Source organism: Diospyros lotus, chromosome 6 (genome assembly GCF_014633365.1).
Source record: "Diospyros lotus cultivar Yz01 chromosome 6, ASM1463336v1, whole genome shotgun sequence".
NCBI lineage: Eukaryota > Viridiplantae > Streptophyta > Magnoliopsida > Ericales > Ebenaceae > Diospyros > Diospyros lotus.
The window spans coordinates 6,982,475-7,004,847 of NC_068343.1; the positions used below are offsets into that span (position 1 = coordinate 6,982,475).

At 38.4% G+C, this 22,373-nt stretch overlaps 1 protein-coding gene across 2 annotated transcripts in view; it reads left to right on the top strand.

Moving 5' to 3' along the window:
* The window catches only part of LOC127803315 (suppressor of RPS4-RLD 1), a 54,248-nt gene that overhangs the window by 10,563 nt on the left and 21,312 nt on the right, over positions 1-22,373 (top strand). For both annotated transcript variants that reach the window (XM_052339442.1, XM_052339441.1), the window contains exons 14-15: positions 716-802; positions 6,677-6,883. In XM_052339442.1, the coding sequence (XP_052195402.1) occupies positions 716-802; positions 6,677-6,883 (294 nt within the window). The remainder of the gene's footprint in view (positions 1-715; positions 803-6,676; positions 6,884-22,373) is intronic.

Here is a 22,373-nt window from a genome sequence, read left to right on the forward strand (position 1 = left end):
GCTTTGCCAAAACCTGTATTTACGTTTCTATGAGTTGGTCATCAACTGGTCTGGTTTTTGCTGTGTCCAGGTTCAGTTGTGCGGGTCCTACATATTATTAAGGGTTGACACAGAACCTTGTCTCTTATTAAGGGATTTTCCCTGGTAGGTTCTATAGAGGGACAACTTTCTCGTCATGTAAGGGGCAACTCTCTTTAGTACGTTTTTTGGCCTTAATAGGCATGACTTGCTATATGTATTGAGATTTCCATCTTCTTCATCTCCAAGTTTCCTGCTCCAAGTTATTGTTTCCTTCACCATGCCACCATTAGTTCTCCACTGCTATCTCTCCCTTTCCTCCCTCTCCCAAGGTTGTCCTAGCTCTCACCTTGTTCGCCTCTATATGAGGTGGCCATTCTCTGTATATTTTATAATACTTTCCCTAAGCTCACTAGCCAAGAACGGTATCCATGTAGGAGATAATATACTGGCATATAGAAATTGTGCACATTTGCATGTATATGGCTATAACTACATTGACATATTTATTGTGTGTGCTTGATATTACATATGGGATATGTGTATCTCATCAATATAATTTCTGTTGTGTACACTTCCAACTATGTAACGTGATACAAATTCATGGTCAGAAACCTTTGTTTTAACATCTATGCTTTATGAACCAATTGTATCTAATATGGTGTGATTTTTGAACTTATTTTCATGTTTCTTGCAGAAAGAAATTGCTTTGTACACTGCATCTAAGATCAGCAGTGGATTTTCTTGGTTTGACATAGATGGGGATATCAATCCGCTCTTCAAGGTAATATGTAGTGAAGATAATAGGACTTGTTACTAATTTGGCAGTCATTCTCCTCCTCTCTCTCCCTCTGTATATATGTGTGTGTGCGTCATCATTAATTGCACCTTATCCTAACTAAGTTAGGGTTGATGGCGCAGTAATTATAATGTCAGTTGACTTCTAAAAGTCATATTAACAATACAAATTCGTGCAAAAGAACAATGTGGCAGGCAAAAATTTTACACTAGATGCCCTTACTGATGCCAACTCTCTAACAAGGGAATGATGAGATAAAGCTTGAAGAACCATCACAAAGGGGGTAACTTTTTTAGAAAGACCTAAAATTCTACTTGTAAAGAAAGGTTATGAATAAAAGGTCAACAGACTTTGGGGAGAGGGGAAGATCCTTTATTATTCCATCAATGTCTATATTGACTACTACATGCTTCAACATTATGACATAAGTTACATTTCCATTACTTTTTTCCTTGTAACTAATTGGTTTGAGTATAATAGTAAATGTTATGCTAAATGAGAGACAAAATAAAAACAATTTACCCTCCTACATCACGAAAGTATAAACAATAACAGTAATCCACCTATAAAATAAAAAAAATAATTGATTCATGATGGTTCAACTCCTCCTGAGACCTACCATAGAAAAGACACAGAAATCTACTTTCAATCTGAAGGAGCTTGTTCAATTCTGTGAAAACATGGCGCACTAAAACTACAATTTTCTTCCTCTTTCCCGCCTTGCTCCCCTCAATAGTCTGGGATTAAGGTTTTCTCAGAAGAAAACCTACTCAATTTCAAACATATCAAGAATTAAACAACTAAAGGCACTAGCCACCATCCAATGACAAGGCTACTAACTGATGGGTTAGTCTTTTCTTTTTCACTCAGAACAACTAATTGACATGAATACACTTTCTTGTATATGGATTATCAGTGGGAAGAATTTTGCCATTACTTATAAAAAAAAAAAAAAAAACATTGCAACTTTCAGATATAGTAGAATGGAGAAAAATTTTAAAATACTATAATTTTTAAAGAAATTTAACAAAATTCTATAGTTTCTAAAACTAATTAACAAACTACTACAATTTTTCCATCACGGCAGTCCACACTGGAAGTGAGGTCAATGTGACAATTTTAATCTTACAAATCTTGGTCTTGAAAAGAGCAAGTTCTACAAGAGCAAGGCTGCCTTGTAAAACGGCAAGGCAGGCTTTCTTAATGCACAGCCTTGCATTAGGCAAGGTGGTAATACGAGGCTGCTGTGTTGCATTATGTAGGGCTGCTAATGCACAGCATTGCATAATACAAGGCAAGGCACAGTGCAAGGTTGCCTTGCACTTGTGGAGCTCTCGCTCTTGTGAAGAGAAAGTTCTGCAGTAACTCGCTCCTCAGGGGAGCAAGTTTTGTTTTATCATCAATTTGACACATCAACTTGTGATGCTGATATGGAAAAATTTGTAGTAGTTTCTTAAATAGTTTCAAAACTGCAGTGTTTTTTAAAATTTGTTTAGAAATTGTAATGTTTTAAAAAATTTCTCTAATAGGATGAGCCTTGAATACCCATTCTCCTTTGCGTCCCAGAATGAGACATAAATCTAAAAAAAACTGGATTTAACCTAACGCAATACACCACATTCTTTAATGTGATAAAAGTATTTGTTCAATTTTGATAGGTAATAACACAGATCACTAATGCTTGCCTAGCTAGAATAATTTTACATTCTTAGTCTTCTGTGATTTTGATGCACCCATGGGATGGAGGAATATTATTAACTCAAATGGAATACTTGACAAGAATAAGATATTGTGACGTTCCTAGGGTTTCCCAAGGATTGAGAATGGAATTATGGAAGAATTTGGGAGTGGGAAAATAGAAATGGAGGGAGAAAACAGAAGAAAGAGTGGGAAATTCAGAAGAATGGGAGGGAGAATTAGAAGAATTAAGAGAGGGAAACAAAATTCAAATTCATTCATCAGCTGACATTCTCTACTTCTTCAGCCTATTTATAGGCTGTTACATCCCTTTAGTTAGTAACTATGTAGGTACAACACTATAACAACCTATGGTACAACAAAGAAAAATACATATAATAGAAGAATTACTCCTATGCACTTGGGGTTGTGACATTTCTCCCTTCTTGAGAGGTTTCTTGTGCCCAAGAAACTTATTATAACTGTGCCTCCTCTGTCACCCAATCCCCCCTGGTTCTTCTTCATTTCTATCCTCTACTCCTTCCATGTTCAGTAACTGTCTTTGGCATTGGTGTTCGGGACTGAATTTATCTCCATTATAACTATGCCTCATTCGTCACCCAATTCTCGTTGGTTCTTCTTCTTCTTCTTCATTTCTATCCTCTACTCCTTCCATGTTCATTAACTATCCATAGTAGATGATTTAGTTGTATCAAGGTTTGGATAAACCTTAGAATTCACACTTACTTGATTCTCTTCCAATGGTTGATGGAATGAAGGTTGAATTTCCGTTGCGATCGTGTACTTATTGGAAATCGCTTCCAATGTAAGCTCTTGTAGCTTTGCCTTCTCAGCAACTTGTCTCACCATAGCAGACATCATCATCTTGACCATGGACCTTAGTTCATCCTTGAGGCCGTTGATAAAGCTTGACACAAAATATTGTTCCATGAGGGATGGTTGGGAGCTCCGCTTTAGAGCCCCTAGCTCCTCAAACTTCTCTTGATAGTTGGTCATCGATCCCTCCTACTTTAGTTTGTTAAATTCCTCAATTACATCCGCTATATTCCTCTCTCCATAACGTTTACATAGTTCCTCAGAAAAATCAATCCACCTGGTTTTAGTCCCTCTAGACTTGGTCCACCCTTGGTACCAAGAATCAACCGTATCATTCAGATGGACTGTTGCCAAGTTAATCCTCTAATCTTCAGCCACATTGTAAAATTGGAAAAATCTCTCCCATATGTGGATCCACCATCTTGGTTTGGATCCTTCAAAAATCAGTATCTCCAACCTTGGTATGGAAGTATAATGGGTGGTTTGAGAAGAACCGCTTACTTGGACTGCTGGCTCTTCAATCAGTAATTCCTTAATTGTAGCTCGGGGAGGAGGAATCTCATCACCATGCAAGATTGGATCAGAAACAGATCTTGGTGGAAACTCCAACTCGGAAACTCAAGGAAGAAGTCCGTTACGTGGCAAGATTGGATTGGGAACTGAACTCGGCAGAAAAACTGTTGATGAACAAAATTGAGGTAGTAATGTCGATAGCATACTAAACACACTGTCTATTCTCTAACCATATTGATCCATCATCTCTCGGTGCCTCTCCAATTCCCTCGACATCCTCTCTTGAGATGCAACAAGATCCTTTCGCACGTACTCCCTTATAGTCGAGATGTCCTCCCTATTGCAAGTCATGGCCTCCTGAGTCCATAACATCCTCCATCCTCGACTCAAGTTGTTTCATCCTTGTGTCTTCCGCCATTTTACTTCCTCCAAAGAATCGTTTCTAATTTGCTTCCAAATTCTAATCGAACCTCAAATTTGTTGCCTATCTATTTCCAAGGATTGCATGAGATAAGCAATTTGTTAGGTCCTCTTCGATCAGCTCTACTGCAGCTTCCTGAGGGTTAGGTTGTAATTGTTGTAGCAAATTGAAGTTGCCTAGGTCGCCAGAATCACCTCTAGAAGTCGTCAGTTTTGTCGTCGTCTGTGAATTTGCTAAGAATCGACCACTCTTAAGATCTGATTTACTATGAACAATTCCCTGAGAATCGAACAACTGCGGTTATCCTTCGGAACAAGAATCGGTCGTCGCACTAGCCTGTCTAGGATCGGTTGCTCTTGATGAATCACTTCGAATGGCCTAGATCTCAATCGCCTATGAATCTGCTTCCCTATTCGCAATTGACTGCTCTGGATTCGTCTCCTATTGATCAATTCCAATTCAACCAATAAAATTCGTTGGAGTCAAGTTAGAAATCGCTTGAAACTCGCCTCTCGCTCAGCTTCCAGAGAACCGAGCGGATCTGTTCGCTAGGATAACTTCTGATCAGCAATTTGCTGATGTTCAACAATCACATAGGGGATTGTTTCCCTTAGTCGCCTTCCTGATTTGCTTCAGTAGTCAAGGACTGCCTAACTTAACAAACCGAAATTCGCTTGCAAATTCCAAACCTAATTGCTACGAGTTTTCTGGAGTCACAACCGAGAATTGATTGACTCTGATACCAAATGTGACGTTCCTAGGGTTTTCCAAGGATGTAGAATGGAATTATGGAAGAATTTGGGAGTGGGAGAATAGAAAGGGAGGGAGAAAACAGAAGAAAGATGGGGAAATTTAGAAGAATGGAGGGAGAATTAGAAGAATTAAGAGAGGGAAATAGAATTCAAATTCATTCATCAGCTAACATTCTCTACTTCTTCAGCTTATTTATAGGCTGTTACATCTTTTCAGTTAGTAACTAACTGTAGGTACAACACTATAATTAAGCCCTTGGGGTCGTGACAGATATGCAACCAAGTTCACTTTTGGCTCATGGACTAAGCCCAGCTTACTGTAAGAGCAACCGTTATGAGCTGGAAAGGTAGTGTAATTGGTTCTGTAGTTAATGTCACAGGCTTAGAGTTCTTCAATAATTAAGCTGAAGTTCAAAGATAAACACAGAAGAATTAGAAGAATAAGAACAGAGAAGGAAAGAAAAAGATAAAAGGGAAGAGAAGAGACTTACAAGTGATCACTTAGTGAAAGAGAAAGAACAATAGAATCAAAGAGAAGGAAGAAGTGGAAAAGAAGAATAATATATAAGACAGCCAAGCAGGGAACTCAGAAAATAGAGAAAATATATCAGCTAAGGAAGTTACAATAGTGGTAGAAGCAAAGAAAATAAGCAGCGATGACGATAGGGAAACAGACCAAAAGAATCCGAGTCATGTGGAGTTAATTTCAATCATCCTACCTTTCCAAATTGTTTTCTTTTGCTTAGCTGTTGAGCTCTTTTGTTCCATCTCCTGAGTCACTTGAGCAGTATTGTGATTCCTGTCATTTAGTAGATATGGACAATTCCAGATCATTGTCTAGGCAAACAATTTAGTCAAACTTAACCATATTATTATCTCAACATTTAAAAGAACTAATACCTTAAACTATCTCAAGATTCTTGAAAATGGAGAGTGGATGAGCAAGTATGAAGTTTTCTTTTTTCACTATCATGAGTGCTTGGCTAGCCTTATTTTCTGAGTGGATTTGCAGATGAGACTGTTGACTGGACATTAAACTAATGCAATGTGGTAACCTGGAGTTATCTCCAATATAGGGGGAACTGACCTGTGACTACATAGTGAGTAGTGGTTGAAGAAAGGATGAAAGCTAAATGGTTGTCCCCCTTAAAATGTTCTTAATAGCTGTAGAATTTCTCATATGGATTCTTGCCATGCCTGAGATGGCTCTGGTGAGTCATTGAAGACCCTTGGCAGATGCTGAAATCTCATCTATGTTGTGAAGACTTGTGGCTATTGGTGTAATATTGTTTATGGAATCATACCGGTTTTAATTGTCAGTACATATCCTTTAATCTCCTGAGTGAAAACTAGATGGTTCAATTGCTTAGGTCAAGCATGCTTCTCTTTTGCTAATCAAAGAGGAAAGACTAACATTGGGTAGAGGCCTAGGATAAATGGAAAAATGATGTTTATTTAGACTATTTTAAATTTTTAATGATCTAGAGATATTTACTCTATGATCTTGTATGGATTAATTTGAAGACCCAAGGTGCTTAAAAATAGTCTTCTCCCCCCCCCCCCCCCCCCAAAAAAAAAAAAAAAAAAAAAAAGAAGAAAGAAAATAAAGAGAATGAAAGACTGAAAGATAGCTGCACATTTATTCTGTTTCTTCTCCAGGAGTATTGGTGCAAAAGGCAGCATCCCAAAAATGTCTGTGAAAAGGTTTACAGGCAACCTCCCTTGCGTGATTCCCTGAAGAAGGGTAAGCTGAGGAAGCAAGATCTTGCCATGACAAAGCAGAAGACAGCTCTCATACAAGCTGCAGACTCTATAGGGAAGAAGATCCACTATAGATGCCCTGGTTTCTTGCCCAATAGGCGTCAGGTGATTTATATAAATATTGTGATTACCTGTTTTATGAGCTTTTTATGTTATTGTTTTAATTTCCTGGTATTTCTTTCATTCCCATAATATATGCTTTTCTAGGTTTGGGTGCTTGTGACAATTAAAATGTTGTTTCTTGAAAATTATAGCGTTCATTTTTCTTTCTTTTTTTAACCATCCCCAGGGCATGAAGCTCCGTACTTGGAGAAAAGTTGTTTTTTGTGCTCAGTCGTATGCTTTTGCTTTTTCTATAGGGAGGCTTTTTCTATAGGAGTGACTTTTCTGATGCTACCAAGGAGCAACTCTTGGTCCTCCATTAGTTATAAACATGCTTAAGAAAATGTTATTAGGGAGTGACTTAATTTCACACTTTGTCGTCTCCTAGCTCATTTTGGGAATGAATGTAGAGGAGCCCTGTCAATTTGATTAAGAAAATAGGTCAAATGATCACCCAATGCATATTTTAAATTGCCTAGTTTTTGTTTACATCTTAGAAACGGAGTTGATGTAGCTTGGAGCCTTGGAATCGGAAAAATCCAAGGTAGAAAGTATTTAATTTGGATAATCTTTGTTTAGGTCGGAAATTTTATGGTATTTGTCTAAGAGTGTGGATTTATTCCTAAATATGGCGCCTTTCCTAATGTCTCCTCTCCTAAATATGGCTCCTTTCCTAAATATGTTCTCTTCCTATTATTGGAGATTTCTTGTTTATCTTTCTTTCTCATGTTGTATATTTCCTAAGATATTGGGATATAATCTCCCAATCTCTAGTATATATTGTGTTGAAGATCACAATGGCTATGTGTGCATGGTAATGTGGAGCTTTCATATCAATCAAAGGTGCTGCTGAAATGCAGCAATATCTTCTGATTTGTGCAGCGATATTTTCTGATTTATCTTCAGATTCTCTCGTACTTTAGATTAAGAAGTTTGATGGTTTAACTTAGGAAACTTACTTAATAGTGTAAATATATATCTCTCTCATATGGTAGTTCTTGTAAATAGTAAGTTTGTATTGATGGTAGTTTCTATTTTGTGTTTCTCCTCTTCTCTATAGGAGGATGTTGTGTTTTGCATCGAGTACATTCTAGAAGACTTAGGAGGAATCGGGAGAATACAAGAGTGATTCAAGCGGCTTAAATAAACTAAGTTAGGGAGAGACTAACTTAAGTTGTATGTATGAGGGGTATATTAGACTTTCTGTAGTCTAGTGGAAAGCCTTGTAATTTCTGCCCTAAGTTGTCTATAAATAGAGACATATGTAGGCAGTCGCGGTATCATTCATTTTATCTGTATACGAGTATTGTAAAATTGAGAGGAAAGTCTAGAAAGATAATGCTTTGTAATCTTGATTGTGTTGTACTTGTATAGAGGGTTTCTTGTACTGATTCCTAAAGGATTTCTAGTGGATTGCTCTCGGGAACTAAAGGCTGGATGTAGGATTGCAATTGCAATCTGAACCAGGATAAATCACTCTGTCTCTTGTTTGGTTTGCATGTCTCTTACCCTATTTCCATTACTGTTTCATTACTGATTTATATTTCTGATGTTGAGATTGGTTCAGGTGTGTGTGTGGTTGTGAATTGGCTATGACTTGAGTGATCCTAGTGCTCCAATTGTAACAAATTGGTATCAGAGCCAGAAAACTCAATCAAGAAATGCCAAGAACCCTAGAAACCGATAGATATACCCACTGCTATGGCTTCTTTAGCCTTTGCCGCTAGGTATGACATTGAGAAATTTGATGGTTTAAATGATTTTGGCCTCTGAATAATGAAAATGAGGGCCTTATTGGGTAACTTAAGACTAGAAGAAGCTCTCAATGGAGAGTCCAAAATGCTGAAAACATATTTGGAAGAAAGAAAGAAAGAAATTACCAAGAAAGCCTATAATACCCTAATCTTGAGTTTAGGGGATATAGTGTTGAGAGAGGTTTCAAAAATGGAAACCGTGGCAGAATTGTGGCTTAAATTAAAAAGCTTATATATGACTAAATCTTTTTCAAGTAAGTTGTACTTGAAGGCTAAGTTTTTTACCTTTAAGATGTAAGGAGGACAGAAACTTCAAAGCCATATAGATGACTTTAATAAACCATGTCTTGATTTAGAAAACATAGATGTAACATATGATGATGAAGATAAAGCCCTAGTTCTATTGCATTCTTTGCCTAAGTCATATGAAACTTTTGTGGATATTCTAAAACATGGTAGAGACACACTGACCTTAGAGGATGTAATTGGTGCATTGAACTCTTGAGGAATTACAACAGAAAATAGAGGGAAAGGTTTCAGCCGGAGATGTCCTTACAATTAGAAGTAGGATAGAAAGAAGAGAATTTAGAAATAGGGGGAAGTTTTGGTCAAAATCCAGGAGTGGCAGGAAAGCTATTAAGTGCTACCATTGCCATGAAGAAGAGCACATTAAGAAGAATTGCCCTAGGAGAAAGAAGAAATTCCAAGAAAAGTTAAATCCTGAAATTTTATCCTCCCTATGTGAGTATGACTATGATAGTGCAGATGCATTGGTTGCATCTTGTAAGGAAGATAAGGAGGTGTGGGTGCTGGATTCGTGTTGTTCATTCCACATGACACCCCATAGAGAATGGTTCCTAAACTATAGAGATATTGGAGGTGGTAAAGTGATTTTAGGAAACAACCATGAGTGCATCATTAAGGGAATAGGAGACATAAAACTAAAAATGCATGATGGATTGATTAAAACTCTAACTTCTGTGAGTTATGTTCCAGAATTGAAAAGGAATTTGATTTCCCTAGGAGAATTGGATAAAAGTGGATATTCCTATAAGGGGATGGTAGAGTTCTAAAGGTAGCTAAGGGATTACTTATTTGCATGAAAGCTGTCCTACACAATGGTATTTACATGCTGCAAGCATCCACATTATGTGGTGAGGCAGCAATAGGTGAAAATAGAACCTATGAACATCCAAAATTGTGGCATTATAGAATGGCTCACATAAGTGGGCAAGGCCTTAGAGAACTGTCCAAACAAGGAATCCTAGGTGCTGGAAGTGTAACAGAATTAGATCAATGTGAATCTTGCATTTTTGGTAAGTCAATAAAGGTAAAATTCCCTAAGAAAGCAAACCACACCTCTAAAGCCCCCTTAGAGTATATTCATTCAGATCTGTTGGGCCCTAGTCAGACTCTTAACACATGGAGGGGCAAGATACTTTCTATCAATCATAGATGATTACTCTAGGATGGTTTGGGTCTATGTTTTAAAGTCAAAAGATCACACTTTTGAAGCTTTTAGAACCTGAAAAATCATGATAGAGAATAAAAAAGGTATGAAAATCACAGTAATTAGGATAGATAATGGCCTTGAGTTTTGTAATAAGGATTTTTCCCTAATGTGTAAAGAAAATGGCATCCTTAGGCACCTAACAATCCCTGAAAACCCAAAACATAATGGCCTAGCTAAGAGAATGAATAGAACCCTACTTGAAAGGGTGAAATACATGTTAATCCATGCTAAGCCTGAGTTTAGCTTTGGAGACTTAGAAGAAATCAGTGGAGTTGATGATGATATGCAAGTGACAGTTTAGTTAATTAGGGTTTTGTCTAATGGTAACTAAAATATTAGGGGTATATTGGGGATTGTGATGTCTTAAGTACTCCTAGGTTTATCCGCCCAAACTGTCTATATATATATGAGGGCATAGGGCAGTCGCTTGGCATAAAACTAATCATTCGATTCTCATGTTGTTGATTGATTGCAGTGATAGAAAGGAAAGGTTGTGATTACAATAGCTTTTGTAATCTTGAAAGTAAGGATTGTACTCGTGAGAATAGAGATGGACTCTTGTATTATGATTTCTTGTTCTAGTGGATTGCTCTCTGGATTGGAGAAGGCTGGATGTAGGACTGATTTCAATCAGTCCGAACCAGGATAAATTCTCGGTGCCAGTTGTGTGGTTTGATTGCTCTAACTCTACTTTTTTCAATTCTTTACACTTTGTTTATGTTGTATGATTGCGTTGGTGAGGGAGTGTGTAAAGAGTGTTTATATTCGTTGGTTTCTCGGGTAAATTTATAGACCGACAGTGCTTTCAATTATAACAGGTTGTCAAAGTCATTTTGGGGAGAAGCTGTTTCAACAGTTGCATATGTAATTAATAGATCACCTTCGACTGCTATAGGGTTTAAAACACCCTATGAAATGTGAAATGGCCATAAGCCAAGCTTAGATCACCTAAGGGTATTTGGATGTGTTGCTTGTGCACATGCTAAGCAAGGCAAATTAGAGCCTAGAGTCAAAATGTGTCTATTTATTGGTTACCCAAAAGGTGTGAAGGGATACAAGTTATGGACCCTAGAAGCAGGACTGCTTTGTCCTTTCATGGTGTGCTTGGTTTTTTGACACTTCAGCTATTACACATCAATGTGGCACCCACTATAGTCCCTAGGAGTTCACTGGCTAGGCCCTTTAGCCACATAGCCTCTTTTATTGCCTCAGATACTGTTATGTACTCTGCCTCAGTTGTAGATAAAGCCACCACATGTTGGAGGCTTGCTTTCCAATTAATTATAGAATTCCACAACTTAAATACATACCTAGTTGTGGATCTTCTTTTATCCAAATCAATAGCATAATCGACATCCGAATACCCTAGGATGCTTGCTAGTTCTCCTATTTCTGCTCCGCCACAACACAAAACTATATTGCTTGAACCCCTTAAATACCTAAACACCCATTTAACAACATTCCAGTGTGTTTCACCTGAATTTGCCATGAATCTACTCACTACACTCATTGCATGAGCCAAATTAGGCCTTGTGCACATTGTACTATACATCAAATTTGTTGAAGAAACTGAGGCAGATTAGTTGTAGCCTTTTGTGCTTTTATATCATTTGTCATTTTGTATGTTGTGTTTGTGATTGGTTGGTTGTATTATTAGACTGTGGTTTCATTTTGTGCTTTTATATCATTTGTCATTTTGTGTTTGTGTTTGTGATTTCCTTATCTTAGACCTTATAACAAGCACAAGTTTAATTTTCATTCCTCAAAATGTGTGTTCCTTGGTTACAACCATGTTCAAGCTGGGTACAAATGCTTACATCATTCGGGTAGAGTCTATATTACCGGGCACGTTCTTTTTAATCCCGAGGAGTTTCCATTTCCTAAATTATTTCCTTCTCTGTCTTATGCTCCTCAGTCTGTATCCAGTCCAAGCTTGTCCATTGCCGTTTTGCATTCCTGTCCTTCTTTTTCTTCTGGTCATTCACCTCTGGTAGCACCACAACCTGATTCACCTAACTTCTTAATCTCTAGTCCCGTCACCAATGTTGATCCTGTTGTTCTTGATCAGTCTTCATCTCCTCTTGTTACACCTGTTGCTCCTCAACCTAAAAAGGCTCCAACACTTCCTACCCATCCTATGCTTACTTGTGCAAAAGCCAAACAACTTTCTCTCACTTCACCTTATGCCTTGGTGAGTTCTTTAGATCCCAATTCTGTTCAAGAAGCTCTCTTAGACCCCAATTGGACTAAAGCCATGGAGAAGGAATACTTAGCCTTATTAAGGAATAAGACTTGGGAACTTGTTCCATTCTCCTCATACATGAATCTAATAGGCTACAAATGGGTTTTTCGTATAAAATACAATCCTGATGGCTCTCTTCTAAAGTACAAAGCTCACCTTGTTGCTAAGGGATTTCTCTAAACACCTGGTATTGATTTTGCTAAAACATTCAATCCGGTTGTCAAGGCACCAACCATCAGAGTGTTGTTTTTGTTGGCTGTTACATATGGTTGGGATATTCAACAAGTTGATGTGAATAATGCATTTTTAAATGGGGATTTTAATGAGGCAGTGTTCATGTCACAGCCTGAGGGCTTTCTTGATCAGTCACGTCTTTCGTATGTTTGTCGGTTGAAGAAATCGCTCTATGGTCTTAAGCAAGCTCCAAGAGCATGGTATACTAAACTTTGGACAACACTACAAAGTTGGGGATTTGTAAGAGCTGTATCAGATGCATCTCTCTTTATTAAAAGGACCTCTGAGTTTGTTTTGTTTGTGCTTGTCTATGTTGATAATATCTTAATAACTGAGTCAAACTCTGCTGCTTTGCATGATTTTATTGGTGATCTGAATAAAAATTTTGCCTTGAAGACACTTGGTTCGATGAATTATTTTCTAGGGTTTGAAGCTTATAGAGACTCCACAGGTCTTTCTCTAACACAGTCAAAATATATTCTACATTTACTCAAAAAGGCTGCTATGGCTGATTGTAAGCCTTATGCTGTTCCTTTAAGTTCTGCCACCTCTTTAACTGATGAAGGAGATCTATTTTTTGATCCATCTCTATATTGAACCATTGTGGGTTCCCTTCAATACCTTACATATACTAGACCAGGTGTTGCATTTGTAAATTGTAGTAAACAAGTTAAGTTAGTTTTTAAGCTGTCCTAAGGATCAACATTGGTAGGCTTGTAAGTGATTACTTCGCTATCTTAAAGGGATAGTTGGCTTAGGTTTGGTATTTACTCCATCATCCACTGATCTGCCTCTAAGTGTCTACACTGATGCTGATCATGCTGGTTGCAAAATCACAAGACGGTCTACTAGTGGCTGGTGTGCTTTTCTTGGGAATAATCTCCTTGTTTGGGGATTTAAGAAGCAAACGGTTGTTGCAAGATCTGTCGGAGAGGCAGAATATTGGGCTGTTGCACAAGGAGTTACAGAAATATTGTGATTAAAATCTCTTTTTCATGAGCTTGGGTTTTCATGTTCTAATACTCTTAATACTTTGGTGTGATAATTTGGTAGCAAAGTCTATATCTGAAAATCTAGTTTTTCATTTAAGAACCAAGCACATAGAGATTGATATGCATTTTGTTGGGGAAAAGGTTGAATGTGGTGCTGTTGAAATTCGTTATGTTCCTACAATGTACCAAGTTGCTGATATTTTTACTAAAGGTCTGCCTAAGGGTAGGTTTCTATTCCTGTGTGATAAGCTTGGTCTTAAAATGACTCCTATGTATCAGCATTTAACAGCTACAGCAGCAGCACTGAAGAATGCTTCAAGGAGGTCTCAATTGAAGGGGTATGTTGAAGAAACTGAGGCAGATCAGTTGTAGCCTTTTGTGCTTTTATATCATTTGTCATTTTGTATGTTGTGTTTGTGATTGGTTGGTTGTATTATTAGACTGTGGTTTCAGTTGTAGAGGATTGTTAGTTAGTTATGTTATGTAGTAGTGATGGTCAATGCTATATATAAGATAGCCTTTCAGTTGTATTCGGTGTTGAGATTCATTTTGATTCTTCTCAATCAGATTGGACGAGGTTCTTTTTTCTCTTTTCTTTCTCTTTCAAAGATTCTATTTCATTCTGTTTCAAAACTCTCCACAACACTAGAAAAGGGAATATCATCCATTTCCTTCATGCTTTCTTCATCCTTTGGGGATTGATCCAAGGACAACTTAAAATGAGGGGCAAATGGCACATTTACTGCCTTAGGATCTGCCATTCCAAACCTTTTTATTAGTTTTTCTAGATAGGATTTCTGAGATAGGTATAATTTTTTTTGCTGTTTATTTCGAGTAAATTCAATCCCTAGAATTTTCTTTGCTTCCCCTAACTCCATCTCAAATTTCGACTTTAATTTCAGCTTTAGTTGCTGAATTTCTTGCTCAGATTGACTTGTTATGAGTATGTCATCCACATAAAGAAGTAGATAGATTGAAATACTAGGAGAGATATGTTTAAAATAAGCACAACAATTATAGGAACTCCTTATATACCCCTGGTTTAACATAATCATATTGAATTTCCTATACCATTGCTTTGGTGATTACTTAAGCCCATAAAGTGATTTCTTACGCAAGCATACCTTCTCCACCTTTCCTCTAGATTCAAAACCTTTAGGCTAATCCATTAATATCCTCTCATCTAGGTCTCCATGAAGGAAGGCTGTGTTTACATCCATTTGTTCTAATTTAAGGTTTAGATGGGTTGTAATGGCAAGCAACACTCTAATTGAGGTATGTCTCACAATTGGTGAGAAAACCTTATTAAAATCTATACCTAGGACTTGTGTAAAACTCCTAGCCACTAACCTAGCCTTATACCTAGGTTTAGGGTTACTTCTAGCCCCTTCCTTTATCTTATAAAGCCATTTATAGCCTATTACTTGTTGTCCTTTAGGCCTATCAACCAGATCCCAGGTCTGGTTCTTCCTCAAGGATGCAATTTTTGACTTCATGGCCTCTATCAATTTTTCTAATTATTTTAGTGACACTGCCTCTTCAAATGTAAGAGGCTCCCCCCCCCCCCCCCCCCCCCCCCCCCCCCTACTTTAAATGCACTTGTTAGTGCATAAGCCACCAGGTTTGAAAAACCATATCGTAGGGGTGGCCTTCGACTCCTTTTCTGTCTATCCCTAGCCACACTATACCTAAAGGTATCCAGTTGATCTCCTAAACTAGAGTTTGCATCACTCTCTCCCTTACTTTCCTCATATTGTGTTGAATCCTGATCATGAGGATCTTCCTGGACATTTTCAGTCATTATTCCTTGAACTTCCACATCTATAGACTTAAATTTTCCCCTAAGTTTGATTGGACCTCTAAATTTACTTCTTTCATGGTAGACCCTTCATCAATTGTCACATCTCTTGTGACAATAGTGTTCGCATTCAGAGAATTCAATGTGATATGAGTTTCCTAAAATTGGTTTAGGGAATCTTGCCTAGACCAATCTTAGGAAACTCTCCTAAATATACAGCTGCTATCATTTCCTATTGTATAGTTTCCTATTGTGTATAGATCTATAGTTTCCTATTGCATAGATTGATTGCTTTCCTTTTATGTAAATATCTCTTAGATTGATTGCTTTCCTTTTTATGTAAAACCTCTTCTATAAAAGAAGAGCCCATGTAATTAGATTGAGGAGATTAATAGAAACAGAATTTTTATTCCATTGTTTACATGGTATCAGAGCCATCACAGCCCTACAAACCCTAGTGCCTTCATTGCACCTTTCAGCATTGCAGTACCTTCCGAAACCCTTCCTGCATCACACACATTCTTCCTGTCTTGCTACCGGCCTTCTCGCATTTTATTTGAGCTCTTTGCAGCATGTCTGAACTATCTGAAGCAGTGATAACCGGAGAAACCTCACCAGCAGTAGATCAAGTTCCAACAGCAATCCCAGAAGCTGGGCATGGAGCAGCAGTAGGGGAGTTGTCCAATTTTCACCTATCCTATTGACTAGATGGGAGAAACTACCTGCAGTGGGCTCAATTGGTAAGGACATTTCTTAAAGGAAGGGGTAAGATCGGTCATCTCACTGCCTCTCCTCCAAGGGCAACTGATCCTATGTACCCAAAATGGGATATTGAGGATTCCCAAATAATGTCTTGGTTGTGGAATGCTATGCTTCCAAAGGTAAGTAAGAATTACATGTTTTTGAGTACTGCTAGGGAGATTTGGGAAGTTGTGAAACGAGGTTACTCCAAAATTCAGGATGCATCAGTCATCTATGAAGTGAAAACTAAAATTAATGGTTCTAAACAAGGGGGGTTGTCTGTCACCGTGTATTATAATCATATGAATGGTTTTTGGCTTGAGTTAGACCACTACCAGAATATAAAGATGATTTGCAGCATGGATGCTGCAACCCTTAACCAAATAGTCGAACGGGATAGGATTTTTGAGTTTTTGGCTGGCCTTAACCACGAATTTGATCAAGTAAGGGTGCAACTACTTGGTTGGGAAAAACTTCCCTCTCTTAATGAGGTATTTGGTGTGGTAAGAAGTGAAGAAAATAGGAGGCTGGTGATGCTAAGGGAATCTGCCACTGACGGATCAGCAATGGCAGTGAACAAAGGAGACGGGACACGGCCTAGACTGGGCAAATAGAGGCTCAAACTTGAGCCAATGGAAGAGAGGGACTATGGTGCACTTATTGTAAGAAACCCAGGCATACTCGTGACACATGTTTCAAGCTTCATGGCAAAGAGGCTATCCTAAATAAGAGTGGAGGAGGATTCAAGAATCTGGCTGCAAAAAATCAGGTTTATCTATCACACAATGAGCAAGAGGAGGACCAGCCGGGAGTGAAAGCTGAGGCTGACAGCAACTAAAATCTCACTCCATTTAATGCTGAAGAGATCAACAAGCCGAAGTCCTTCCTCAAATCAATGCAAGATGGATCCTGCTCTCTAGCACAATTGGAAATCCCAGGTAAATGCACTTATTCTGCATTCTGTTCTACCTTAAAAACTGATCGGAATGATGTTTGGATCTTGGATTTGGGAGGAACAGACCATATGACACCTAACCCCTATGTATTTTCCACCTATGAACCTCTCAAGACCACCAAAATGATCACAATTGCTAATGGCACAGCAGTTCCTATTGCTGGCCATGGCAGTGTGGATCTTGGCCCTAATCTCTCCATCAAACCAGTCCTTCATGTCCCACACTTATCAGCTAATCTGCTGTCCATTCATCAACTCACTAAAACCTTAAATTGCCAAGCTGTTTTTTCACCTAATATGTGTGAGTTTCAGGCACTAAAGACAGGGACGAGGATTGGTGTTGCTAAAGAAAAAGATGGGCTGTACTGTTTTGTAGGGAAGGCTTCTTATCCATCTAGAAACCAGCCACCGGTTGCTTGTTCCTCTCAAACTACAGCAGATCATCATAATATATGGCTGCATCATTACCTCCTTGGTCACCCTCCTCTATTAAAAGTTATGTTTCCTACTTTATTTCATTCTATTGATCCCAATATCTTTCATTGTGATGTATGGATTCTTTCCAAACAGCATCGTGTTCCTTATCCCATGAGTAATAAAATCAATTCTAAACCCTTTGCTCTAATTCATTCTGATGTATGGGGGCCTTGTAAAATTCCTAATTACTTTGGGGCTCGGTGGTTTATCTCCTTCATTGATGATTGTACTCGAATGACATGAGTGTTTTTGCTAAAAGATAAGGCTGCCATAGGAACAGTGTTGCCAAATTTTGTAAGATGATTACTACTCAATTTGGAACACCTATACAGAAACTTAGAACTGATAATGCCCGGGAGTATTTTAATCACCATATGCATCAGTTTTTCCAACAAGAAGGAATTGTCCATGAATCTTTCTGTATAGATACTCCACAACAAAATTGAGTAGTTGAGAGGAAGATGAGACATCTCCTTAATGTGGCCCGTACTCTTCTTCACCATCATAGAGTTCCTAAAAGTTTTTGGGGAGAGACTGTCCTCACTGCTGTCTTTCTTATTAATCGAGTACCCATAAAGCTCCTTCACCAACAAGGCCCTCTTGCTTGTCTAACTACTCATTTTCTAGATTTTAATATGCATAATCCTCTTCCTCTTAGAGTTTTTGGGTGTGTATCCTTTGTTCACATATCCAAATAACATCAAGATAAGTTGGATCCAATGGCACTTAAGTGTGTTTTCCTAGGGTATTCTCCTATCAAAAAAGGATATAAGTGTTATCATCCTTCTACTCGCAAGTTGTATGTCTCCAAAGATGTTACCTTTGTTGAGTCCCTTTCTTTTTTTGGTACCTCTCCAGCTAGTCCCCAGTGGGAGAGACTTTCCTATGGAGACTACAGCTTCGATGAAAGCTTTGATGATACTCTCGTCTGCCTCTCAGCATGAACCTCACTCCAGTTCTAATTCTCTTGATCACACCAGCCCTACTACCGCTCAAACAACTCAGCCATCACCAACCCGACCTTCTCATCCTCTCATTAGTTTGTCCCCTGGCAGTCACAAAGAAGTGCATGATCAGGCTGAGTTGGGTGAACAAGCGGCTATCAAACGGCTGCCCTCTCCAGTTCGGTACAAGGGGTCTCCTTACATCTACAAGCGAAGGGAGCCTATCCTTGATGATTTAGACCTACCTATTGCAGTTAGAAAAGGGGTTAGGAGTTGTACACAACAACCCTTAACCAATTTTCTCTCCTATCATCGTCTCTCCCAAAGGCATAAGAGTTTCCTAGTTTCCTCGAATTCAATTATCATTCCTAAGTTAGTAAATGAGGCATTACAGGATCAGAACTAGAAACAAGCTATGTTGGAGGAAATGAGTGCCCTAAAAAAGAACCATACATGGGATCTTGTGTCCAGACCTAAGGGGATCAATCCGATGGGGTGTAGATGGATTTTTAATGTAAAATACAAGGCTGATGGCACCCTAGAGAGATATAAGGCCAGGTTGGTAGCTAAGGGATACACACAATCTTATGGAGTTGATTATCTTGAGACATTTGCTCCAGTCGCAAAAATGACCACGGTACGTATTCTCCTCTCATTGGCAGCCTATTTTGGATGGAACCTACAACAGCTAGATGTAAAAAATGCATTCCTCCATGGGGATTTGGAGGAGGACGTATATATGGAATTGCAACCAAGGTTCCAAGAAGGGCATGAAGAAAAGGTATGTCAGCTCAAGAAAGCTCTATATGGGCTTAAGTAGTCTCCTAGGCTTGGTTTGGACTGTTTTCCAAAGCTATGAAAGTTTTCAGGTATGACCAAAGTAGGGGAGACCACACTCTCTTCATAAAACACTCTAAAGAAGGTAAAGTGACATTTCTATTACTATATGTAGATGATATGATTGTCACAGGCATTGATAAGGAGGAGCAAGAAAAACTCGAGGAAAGACTGTCAAGGGAATTCGAGATCAAAGACTTGGGGGTTCTCAAGTATTTTCTGGGAATTGAAGTTGCCTATTCTAAAGCTGGGATCTTCTTTTCTCAAAGGAAGTACATGCTGGACTTGTTGGTAGAAACAGGGTTAACAGGTGGAAAATGGTCTAAAATCCATATTGAACCTAACAGTAAGTTGTGGAACAACCCTGGCAGCCAACAAGTGGACAAAGGAAGGTATCAAAGACTTGTTGGAAGGTTGATTTATCTCTCCCACACAAGGCCTGACATCGCTTTTGCAGTTAGTCTTGTGAGCCAATTCATGCACAGCCCAACTGAGGATCATATGCTTGCTGTAAGAAAAATTCTAAGTTACCTCAAGTCCACTCTAGGCAAGGGAATTCTATTTAAAGCAGGGAATGAGTTGGACATTAAGGGTTTCTTAGATGCTGACTATGCTAGGTCTATCACAGATAGGTGGTCAACAAGTGGTTACTGTGTTTATCTAGGCAGGAACTTGGTGTCATGGAGGAGTAAGAAGTAAAGTGTTGTAGCAAGATAAATGCAGAAGCGGAATTTAGGGCTATGACCCTTTGCCTATGTGAAGTTTTGTGGCTAAGAATTATCCTTGAAGCCCTTAAGATTCAAGCCCAAGGACCAATTAGCGTTTGGTGTGATAATCAATTAGCAATTAACATAGCCCATAATCTTGTCCAACATGACAGGACTAAACATGTTGAGATAAACCGACATTTCATCAAGGAAAAATTGGAAGCCGGCCTAATTCATTTACCCTATGTGCCATCCGAAGAACAAGTTGCGGATATCCTAACCAAAGGGCTACCAACGAAGAGGTTTGAAGACTTGGTAAGCAAGTTGGGAATGCGGGATATACATTCTCCAGCTTGAGGGGGAGTGTTAGCATTAAGAGAATTCAATGTGATATGAGTTTCTTAAAATTGGTTTAGGGAATCTTGCCTAAACCAATCTTAGGAAACTCTCCTAAATATACAACTGCTATCCTTTCCTATTGTATAGTTTCCTATTGTGTATAGATCTATAGTTTCCTATTGCATAGATTGATTGCTTTCCTTTTATGTAAATATCTCTTAGATTGATTGCTTTCCTTTTTATATAAAACCTCTTCTATAAAAGAAAAGCCCATGTAATTAGATTGAGGAGATTAATAGAAACAGAATTTTTATTCCATTGTTTACAAATAGTTTTCAACCCTTCTAATTCAAGGTTCCATAATTTGTAGCCTTTGATTCCGGTGGGATATCCTATGAGTAGACATTTCTTAGCCTGAGAATCCAGCTTGCCTTACTTCACACGAGCATGGGCTAAGCACCCAAATACCCTAAGATGGTCTAGTCTTGGCTTATGACCTATCCATCTTTCATAGGGTGTTTTAAACTCAATTGTAGCAGATGGTGATCTATTGATCATGTGCTGCACTTGATACGGCCTCTCCCTAAAAAGATTTAGGTAAATTTACATGGAATAACATGCATCTCACTCTTTCTAGAAGAGTTCTATTCATTCTTTTGACCAACCCATTTTGCTTAGGGTTTCCTGGGGCTATCAAGTGTCTTATTATCCCACTCTCATTACACATTTGTGTAAACTCCTTATTACAAAATTCTAACCTATTATCAGTTCTAATGGTTTTAGTATTCCTCCCTTTTTTATTTTCTACCATTTTCTTCCATGTCCTAAAGGCCTCAAAGGTGTGATCCTTTGATTTTAAGACATACCCACAACATTCTAGAATAGTCACCAATAATGGATAGAAAATGCCTAGAGCCTCCATGGGTTAGGGTTTGAGATGGTCCCCAAAGATCGGAGTGAATATAATCTAATGGTGCTTTGGAGGAATGGATTGCTCTCTTGCTAAACTTAACCTTTGCAGCTTTACTAGATGCAAGACTCACATTTATTGAGTCCAGCTACTTGCCCTTGACCTAGAATGCCCTACTTAGCCAACTCCTTAAGCCCTTGCTCGTTAATATGTGACATCCTTAGATGCCACAACCTGGCCTGCATATGGGCACTTTTGTTTGCTAATGCTGCTTCCCCACTCAAAGTGGTTGCTTGCAGAATGTAAATACCATTCTGCAGCACAATTTTCATACATACTAGGGAACGCTTAGTGACTTTCAAGACTCCACCACCACTTCTACAGTTAAGACCATTTTGGTCCAATTCACCAAGAGAAATTAAATTTCTCTTGAGTTCTGGGACATGCCTTACTGCTATTAGGGTTCTAAATGTTCTATCAGCCATTTTAAGCCTTATGTCACTAATCCCCAATTCTTTACATTCATGGTCATTACCTAGCAAGACCTTTCCTCCATTTATTTTTTGATAGTTCTGAAACCAGTGTCTCTTAGGAGATATATGATACTAGCAACATGAGTCTATAACCCACACATCACTTTTGGCCTTTTCTGAAACAATCAGTGCATCAGCACTGTCATACCGGAATTTGCATACACTATTTCCACCATCAATATTACTCCTCTCTTGAAGATCTTTCCTTTTCTTGGGACAATTTCTTTTAATGTGACCCTCCTCATGACAATATTAACATTTTATAGGTTTCTTTTCAGTTCTTGATCTAGATCGTGATCTACCCCTTCCCCTAGGGTCTCTTTTATCACTTCTAAATTTGGCAGTTAGGGCACCTCCTGGAGAGGATTTTCCTTCTACTTTATTTTGTAATTCCTTAGAATTTAGGGCCTTTATTACATCATCTAATGATAGGGTGTCTCTACCGTGTTTAAGGATGTCAACAAAGGTCTCATATGATTTAGGTAGGGAGTAAAGCAAGACCGATACCTTATCTTCA